At 39.7% G+C, this 9633-nt stretch overlaps 1 protein-coding gene across 4 annotated transcripts in view; it reads right to left on the bottom strand.

Moving 5' to 3' along the window:
- Nucleotides 1-1975: 1975 nt before the first annotated feature.
- The window catches only part of slc2a9.L (solute carrier family 2 (facilitated glucose transporter), member 9 L homeolog), a 44582-nt gene continuing 36924 nt past the window's right edge, over nucleotides 1976-9633 (bottom strand). For 3 of the 4 annotated variants that reach the window (XM_041568321.1, XM_041568322.1, XM_041568320.1), the window contains 3 exons: nucleotides 9542-9617; nucleotides 3849-3976; nucleotides 1976-2428 (listed from right to left, as the gene is read on the bottom strand). In XM_041568321.1, coding sequence (XP_041424255.1) covers nucleotides 2198-2428; nucleotides 3849-3976; nucleotides 9542-9617 — 435 coding nt within the window. In that variant the 3' untranslated portion in view covers nucleotides 1976-2197. 4 annotated transcript variants of the gene reach the window in all.

Below are 9633 nucleotides of genomic sequence, written 5' to 3'. Positions count from 1 at the left end.
TTTTCGCCAGCTTCAGCTTCGAATAACTTCGCAAGGAGCAAATACGCTACAAATACGATAATTCACTAAAATGCAAAGTTTCGTCCCGGGCGTCGAACGCTGGTGACTTTTCGCAAGCGGTGCGAGCATTTTATAGTGAAGATGCATAGCAAAATGTTGCTAGTGATCTTGCGCTTAGGTCAATTTGCATAGGATGGGAAATTTAAAGTTGTATGGACGTATTTATTATAAATGTTGCTGCAAATGTTACCAGTTTATATTACACATGTCCAGGGAACCATAATAAAGACGAGAGAGTTAATAGAATTCCCTACACATGAGCCCACTGTAAAATGAATGTTCCATATGTTGTAAAATGTGTGGAGAAAACCACTTACCCAAAAAAGTAAGTTAGGACTTTTGCAGCCAATCCCGCTTAAAAAAAGGAAAAGTCGCCAACGGTTTTTGAGCTTTAATGCATTTTTCGGCTCACAGTATATGAAGTAAGTGACTTCGCAAGTTGCACTTTGCCTGGTCTGAGGTGGCAAAGTCAACTCTGGCAAAAGAGGTAACGTTCAGTAAAAGCCGTGAATTTGCGGAGTACCAATCGTTCGGCAGAGCATAAAGTCACATGGCGATAGAGTGTGAATGAACGCTAGCGACGAATGAATTGGCACCTGCGCCTGTTAGTGAATTGGCGATGTCCATGCGGGTGGCAACGCTGGCGAAAAGTCGCTAGCGTTAGCCACTTTGCTCTTTAGTAAATCTGCCCCATAGAGTATGCCGTTCACAGTATTCTGCCCTGCAGAACAATTGATAAGGTACCATACAGGACTGGACAGTGCATGCCCACCTTTAGATAAATGTTTAGTAAACATTGTTTTGGTCACCTTGAATTCCATGAGAGGACTGGAACATTGTAAAACAGGGCCAGAATTTGGGGTAGGCAGCAAAGAGAGCAGCTAATGGCACAACCTGCAGCAAGGGCAATGAGCTACTGGAGAGGGAAAGAGCTAGTGTTCAGTGGAGGAGGTGGTATATGGCACAGGAAAGGGTTTGCAAGTGTTCGTGGGATGGAGGGTTGGGCACCTGCAGAAAGAACTCTGCCTGGCACAAATATAAAATACCCATGTGCAAATAGTGGCCATACACAGTGCAATCCTATATGAGCTTACTGATTGCACTGCAGGACAAACTGATGGATATTGGACTATGAACAGCCTGAAGTGTAAGTCAAGTTTTCTTGAGTTCCTCACAAGCTGATGCACCATACACTGGGTGACAAGGAGCAAAGGTTCAGTATAAAAATAAAAACTGGGTAAATAGATAGGCTGTGCAAAATAATATAATGTTTCTAATATATTTAGTTAGCCAAAAATATATGGTATAAAGGCTGGAGTGACTGGATGTGTAACATAATAGCCAGAACACTACTTCCTGTTTTTCAAGTCTCTTGGTTTACACTGTCTGGTTACCCTGGTTACCAGGCAGTAACCAATAAGAGACTTGAGGGGGGGGGGGCACATGGGTCATATCTGTTGCTTTTGAATCTGAGCTGAATGCTGAGGGTCAATTACAAACTCACTGAACAGAAATGTCCCATGTGGCCCCCCCTTCAAGTCCCTGACTAACTCGGAGTTAGAGCTGACATCCGGTTACTCCAGCCTTTATAGAAAGAATATTCACCCCCCCCAAAAAAAAAACAAAAAAAAAAAACAAACAAAACATAAATTCAGTAAAGTAAACCTTTAAGTGAAGAAAACAAAATCTTCTAAGACAAAAAAAAACTTTCAGCATGAAAAATAACAAAAATGAGAGTCAAAATTAGTTAGCTGATGACTAAATGCCTTTGCTGGTGTTGGCTTTAACTATAGTAAAAATCTTGAGGAAGAAATGCAGATATTGAGGAATGAGATAGTAAAACATTAAGAAATTCTTCCGTTGACACAATATGTGAAAGTGCAGTAATACTTATTTAGAAAAATACTATGAAGAATTGGATTTAGAAGATTTTATTTTATTATTTTTTAGAAGTGTTTTTGTTCTGCTCTTTAAAGTTTGCCTTTTTACATTATGTTCTTTAAAATAACAGTGGATAGACTCATCCATTTGGAATACTTCTAATCAACTGGCAGACCAGTCCATCCTTAGTGTGAAAACCTACAGTTCCAGAAGAATCTGGGTCTTAGTATTGAGTCTTTGCCGCAAACCAATCTGGTCAAGAGAATTCAAAGGAGCTGCTCTCTATTGCGCCGTATCCATTCAGCTTCCTAAGTTTTAAATCATCTACAATCACTTCGTGGGTCACCAGGGACTTTGAGGAGGAAAACATCAGACTAATTTCCATAAAAGTTTTGTTCTTGGTCTCAGGAATGATGAAGTAAACAAAGGCAGCTACAAACAAACAAACTCCGCAAAATACCATATAGCAGAACGCTCCAGCCGATATCTACATGATAAAAAGGAAACAAGTCTTTTCAGTATTATTGATGTAAAAAAAACAGAAAATGCAGTACTCAAAGGGGTACTTTTATCAAAGAGTGAAGTTAGAGATCTCCACAGTCTGCAGAGTGAAATTCTGCCTCTCTCCATTCATTTCTATGGGATTTTTAAAGGCGTATTTATCAAAGGGTGATCATTTGATAAATACGCCTTTAAAAATCCCATAGAAATGAATGGAGAGAGGCGGAATTTCACTCTGCAGACTGTGGAGATCTCTAACTTCACTCTTTGATAAATATACCCCTTAGAGTGAAATTCCGCTACTCTCCATGGGGTTTTGAAAGGCGTATTTAACAAAGGGCGAACTTTCACCCATTGATAAATACTCTTTTAAAAATCCCATAGAAATGAATAGAGAGTGGCGGAATTTCACTCTAGTAGACTGTGGCGATCTCTTCACTCTTTGATAAATATACCCCAAAGTGCTCAATATACAAAAAAAAAAAAAAAAAAGATCTACTGTGTTAAATAAGCATAACATAGCTCTATAATTAGGTAATATCAATTAAGATCATTTTAAAAGACATTTTAAAACCTACCTTTTTGCCTTTGCCAAGGAAATTGCTCTTATCTCAACATTTTTTAACTCATTAAAATGTGAATTAAGTGAATTCTCTTATTTATCCTAAATAGGGTCAGTGTTGGACTGGGGGCCCGGGGCCCACTGGGCCTGCAGCCTCAGGGTTCCCCCACACCGTCCTGGGCTCCCCAGCCACAAACTACTCTATGTCACCAATACATCCTCCACACCCTCAGCGTGCGCGCACACGTGCTGGTAAGCAAAAGAGGGAGACAGTGCAGGAGCGGGTTCAAGGCCCCCAGCCGCAAACTATTGAGTGCCGCTGATACCGCCTGTACCCCCTCCGCATGCACACCCACACGCGTGCATGCACAAAAATGTTTCATGCAGAAGAGGGAGTGCAGGAGCGGGTCTGGGCTGGTGGGGCCCACTGGTTTTTTTCCCGGTGTCCCGTTGGCCCAGTCCGACCCTGAATAGGGTTGCCACCTTCTCTAAAATGTTTTACTGGCCTGTGGGAGGGGGGAAGAGATTAAATGGGGCAGTCTATGACATAAAAGGGAAAGATTGCATCATAGAAGGGCGGGGTCACAATGTAATGGTGTCAAAATCAGGTGGATCAATGATGCAAGGGACCATCATCAGGGAACAAAGAATAAGATCAGGCTGATAGGGGTCTTAACTTAGGAGTTGTGCACATTTACTGGCAACTATATAGCCAGTAATCATCATCCTCAGCCTTGGCAGGAGTTTAACTGGCTTGGCCGAGTGGCAAACCCGAGTCCTAACATATAATATGTAAGAAAAGGAGAGTAACCTAGAGCAGATGGGGTTCAACAGTGCACCTTACCTGAAGGAAAGGAAAGACAAATCCTACAGTAAAGTTGGATAACCAGTTTAGTGTCCCTCCCACAATGTAGGCAGCAGGGCGATGAGACTGTGTGAATAGTTCTCCAGTGATGATAAATGGGAGTCCAGCTAAATAAAGAAAATCGGTATAAAAACAGATATGTTTTGTAATTTTTACAGTATCATCTAGTTTATTAGTTCAGAAAATTAGGTTAAACACAAAGACTTAAAAGCTAAATAACTCAAAAACTATGAATAATACAAAATGAAAACCAATTGCTCATTATCTCCGGATATCACTCTCTACATCATACTAAAAGTTCATTTCAAGGTGACCAACCCCTTTAAATTAAACTCAGCTATAACTGGACACATTTATCAAAGAGTGAAACTAAAACTCACCAATGTGAGCGATATTCCAATGCTCTCTATTAGGACTGAATAACTGTTTTTTTAAAAAATTTCCTCCAATTATTGGGGCTTGTGCTGAACATAATTTTCGCCTATTGTTTTTAACACAATCAATGTTTTTTGTTAGATATCAAGCATACCGGGCAAACAGGGAAATTAAGACACTCCACGACTGGTTCTTGTGAAGTAGATAATTAGATTAGCAGCAACCTTCTCCCTTTGTTGTGACTGTTTTGGTGGTTGGCGTCCATTATGTAGAAAGATTATTTATGCACTGGGAATATAATTATCTTCCTCACAAGAATTAAACATAGAATAGTTACATTTTTACCTTTTGGTGATTAAAATAATAGTAAAAAAAAGTATGTTTAGCACAAGCCCTGGTCATATGGAGGTGGGGGTAGTGCCCTTTAAGGTGTGACTTCAAATCTGCCTCCATGAAAGTGATATACAGCATATTGTGTATTTTGCAAATGAATATAATTTAGAGCTGAGATAAGAGAAGAAAGAATCCTTCTTTGCTGGCAGCAAGGACACTTATAATGTCTGCTATTTTTATTTAAATATTTTGTATTTAAAGAAAATAAAGCCAGTTACAAAGAGTTCGAAATATGTTAAAGGGGTTGTTGTTTGTCGCCTTTTATTTAAGGGACTTGTTTAGATACATGAGAATTATTGTTTATCAAACTGTTAGCTGGTTGCAGCCAGGAGAGGGCAGGCACCTTCAACATTTAGCAGCAGAAAGTTGGGAGAAGTTGAAACATGTCTGCCTGCTAAAATCGAATACTCTCGGTGACTAGTATTCACATGATTGTGTTTTGTAATGTTAACAAGTGCATTGGTGAATTAGATTAAAAACCCTACAGAGCATTAGAAACCCAAACATGTGCACTTAATGCAATTTTTGGCTATAAATAATCTGATGTAACAGCAATAAGTGGTTGTAAAACAGTGTCATTTATAAAGATGATTTAGCAACAGAATTTGGGTGCCCTGCCCTAAGCCACTTGAGCCTGTAACATATACACCTACCCAGTGTCGGACTGAGACACCAGGGGCCCACCCAAAAACCTTAGACCAGGTTTTATTTTCTTCCTCTCCTCACTCAACTTCTATTCTCCTAGTCTCTTTTCTTTACATACTATAATCTATTATTCCATTTATTTAGCCTCTTTGTTCTCATAGAAATAGGGAATAACCATGAAATAGGCCAACTGTTTAGCAGCATGGGAGTTTTCCTGGTATCCTGGTGGGCCAGTCTGACTAGGGTTGCCACCTTTTTCCCCGCAAAGTGAAGTATCAGTGCCAGTGATGTTGTGGGCGGTGCTATGACATGCGATCAATGATTGGTCGACCACAGTGTCAATCATGGGGAATCCTGCCCGATTTTCCTTATTTGGAAAACTGGTCAGGAAGTTTTACCGGGGCAGCCCTTCAAAATACCAGGCTGTCCAGGTCAAAACCGGAAAGGTGGCAACCCTAAATCCGACACTGCACCTACCGGTTTGCTCCACAATTGATTTAATAAGAAAAGTACAGTCAGTGGCAGAAATGTCTGTTAGTACGTAGATATGACATTCTTACATGATACACCCCCCCCACCAGCTGAAATACTGGCCATAGACAGAACATTTATTATTGAAGTGAATGGGGCCTGGGCAGCAGGCTGCCAAGATGAGTGTCTATCCCAGAAAGGACTGGAGCATTTATGCTGTAACCCTCAATAGTTGGTTATATGCAGAGAACACTTAATTGATGCATAAGCTCAGCACCTTGCCCACCCCCTCTCCTTTCTAATTGGTGTATGTCCAGTATGAAGTATTTCTTATACAAGTCATATTGAAAGAAAACTATAATAATATTCCTCTGACTCACAGGGACCATTTCCCCCATGCGCCCTTTTGATGAGCCAGTCAAGCTCCCCCTCTCTGGCAAATCATGTATGTCTATGTTTGTGATATGCATTTGGAAATATGCATTTGGAAATAGACATTTTCCCAGCAAATAGAGAGATTCATAGTATTTTGCTCTGATGGAACCTTTCCAGAAGATAATGCACATCTTAGAAGATCTTCCCCCTCTGTGTTCTTTGGATATATATAGAAGATGGGAAGAACTTCCTCAGACTTATTATGGATTAGAAGAAACTGTAGTGCAGTGTTCAGCAACAGCCCTTTTAGGAAATGTTTACATCTTGTTAAATAAACGCTACAACCAAATCCTTCTGTGTGTCTGTGGGTCAAGACTTTGCATTTAGGTCTAAGGATGGATCAGTTCTGAGCATAATTTTATCCTAAAGGGTTTTTCCACATTGGTGCAATTAATATACCTCTGTTGTATGATTGTTTTTCCACAATATAGGAATTGGGGGGGGGGTGGAGAGTAGGACAGACTGAAGATCCAAGGTTGTATGAATGCAAAAATTAGCTTCTTTGCATTTCAAAGAAAGGGCTCAACAGATTTTCTTGTGTTTGAGGCTTTGACATTGATCAGCCCAGTGGTTCCAGATCTGTAGAAATGACTTCTGGGATAGAATCTGTTGTCTTGAAATTATGGTTTTATTGCTTAAGAAACCTGCTATAACTTTGGATAGTCTGGCTATGTGTAAGTCAGAAACATATTCTTGGCTTTCTCATACCCTTGGTTCTCAGAATAATATTTTTGCTCCTAGAGCTGCCCTGGTGATTTAAATAAAAGGCTGTAGCTAAAAGCTCTCCATGCCATGCAAGACATTTTCCCAGCAACTTGTCTTGAACGTTCTCCTAGAATCTGCACCCCACTCCCTGCAGGGGAAGGATCCAGAAATAATGGAGCTCTTCCTTCACGCTGTCTTTGTTTTTGTTTGTTTTTTCAGCAACCAAGAAAGATACCTATTTTTTCTATTGAGTAGAATCTAGGTGTTCTAATTTAGGGTGGAAATTGTGTGCTCCAGACTGTGTTTAGTAAGAAAAGTGCTTCATACAGTATGTGCTTTTGCTAAGTGAACATCCTCTATTGCTGCTGAGATGGAGTAACACCTTCGAATTCTCTTTATGGAAGAAGTTTCCATTTCCTATAGGCCGCTTCTGATTCAAGAGCCTTTTCCCTTTTCGTGTATCTAAAATCATGACCAAAACCCCCCAATCATTTGAATAACACCCTTGCATAGAATACAATGTGCAATTGGCCCTTCCTGCTCTTTTTGTATGTTGACCTACAATAGATATTCCTCTGCTAAGCTCAATTCATTAGTAAAACAGTGTACAAAAGCCCTTTAAAATGATCTGTTCTTTTCTTTCAATGCAATTAGCATGATGAGTTAATAAATACATAAATCTCACAGAAACAGCCTCCAAGAATTTCAGCATCTTGCAGTGTGCAAAGAAAAAAATATTCTCTTCTCACCGAAACAATATTTTTTATACCCTGACACACTTTTTAAACACAATCTGGTTAAATGCATCATTCAATCGGAGCTCATTTCTGAAATAATGAATTTCTTTGATTCCAAGCGACATTTAGAAAAAGGTTCATTATTTCCACATTACAATATGTACAGTTTTTTCAAATGCCGAAAAATGTATTCCGAAACATAACGAGAAAAATGGTGCTCGTCGTTCACCCGAATTTTTTTTTCTTAATCCTTGTTGCTTTAAAAGTCATATTCATCATTGTTTATGAACAATGAGCCATAAAAATCCTAATTAAAGATGTAATTACACTGAATAAATTCTCAGCTGAAAATGAATTATAGATTTGTTGGAGGCACTGCTAATACATCAATGGGATAAACCACCCCAGTCTCCATCCATCATTTTTAGATAGACTCTGCAAATTTTACATTAGTATTTTAACCCTTTCACTCTCACAAATGAAGAACCAGAATTTGGAAATATGTTTCTGTACCAGAGAGGCAGCATCTTTACTCTGTAGAGGCTCACAGTGGCACCAACATTTCTATAGTGTCTTTTGGAATAAATGCAGATAAGCAGTTTAAGTGGAATGGAGGCATGTCCAGCTATTAGGGAACATCCTCTAAGAAAGGAATTGTTAGGAGGAAAGACACTTCCTAAGCTGCAGGTTCTAAGTGGAATGGAGGTATGTCCAGCTATTAGGGAACATCCTCTAAGAAAGGAATTGTTAGGAGGAAAGACACTTCCTAAGATGCAGGTTCTAAGTGGAATGGAGGTATGTCCAGCTATTAGGGAACATCCTCTAAGAAAGGAATTATTAGGAGGAAAGACACTTCTTAAGCTTCAGGTTCTAAGTGCAATGGAGGTATGTCCAGCTAGTAGGGAATATCCTCATGATGAGGAGGAAAGACTCTCCCTAAGGTGCTGGTTCTTAGTCAGATGTTAAAGCAACTGGTTGGCATGCGGCAGCCAAAGGCTCTTATAGGGTGCCAGTAATAGGCTTTTACTGCTCTCAAATCATACATATAGTAAGTATGGAGCTTCAGCTGTGAGCATCTAGTGGAAGCTATTATACAATAATTTTCTTCATATATTAAAAACTGTGCATATTTGCTGGCCTTACAATGCCAACAGATAAAGCTCCCCATAGACGATTCTTGCCGAAAGACCGATTTTAGGGAAGTCCGACCAATCCTTCGAAATTATCGTGCGGTTAGTGGGATTCGCACGATCGTACATCTGTCAGGAAATTGATCGGCCAGGTCAAAAAATCTTTGTTGGTCCCAGTGCAATTTATCTATGTTTGCAGGGCCAAGCAGGCAGCTCCCCTTTGTTTTCCTGGCAAATTGGTCTTTTTAGTTGATGGTAAATTTGTACGATTGTTCCGAGAAGATCGTGGTCTCACGATGAGGATCTGATCTTTTAAAAATCTCAACATCTATGGCCAGCTTTAGTCAGTTTGGAGATTGGGCAGGTTAGAAAATATAATCTACCATGTCGCTCAGTAGTGCATCAGAAGATGAGAATTGTAGAGGACATATTGCTCACCAATCGCTTGGATGTTGCTCCAAGTGGCCTCAAAGTAGGTGCTTACATTTGAATTTGGAGGCCAGTCCACATGGGGCTAACAAATAGCCAATCACAGTCCGTATTTGGCACAGCAGGAACTTTTTTATGTTTGTGTTGCTCCTTACTAATTTACTAATTTTACATTTGAATGTGACTAAAGGGTACAAAATGTGCTTTGGTGGTCAAGGACTGTTTTTGCCACCATCAAGGATATAATCTGGTTTAGTTAATAACTTATACTACTATAATACTTATAAACTTATACATACATTTCCTGTAGTTCAGAAAATGAGCACAAAGATTTTGCAGTATCATGACCTACCTGGTCCTATGCAAAACCCAGCAATTATACCAATCACACAGGCCACGCTGACATAGCGCATCACAGGAATCCTGGCCTAAACGGTATAAAGA

The sequence above is a fragment of the Xenopus laevis genome, chromosome 7L, assembly GCF_017654675.1.
Source record: "Xenopus laevis strain J_2021 chromosome 7L, Xenopus_laevis_v10.1, whole genome shotgun sequence".
Lineage (NCBI taxonomy): Eukaryota > Metazoa > Chordata > Amphibia > Anura > Pipidae > Xenopus > Xenopus laevis.
Note: the sequence above shows the minus strand (reverse complement) of the source record. Positions and strands in the feature narration are given on the sequence as shown.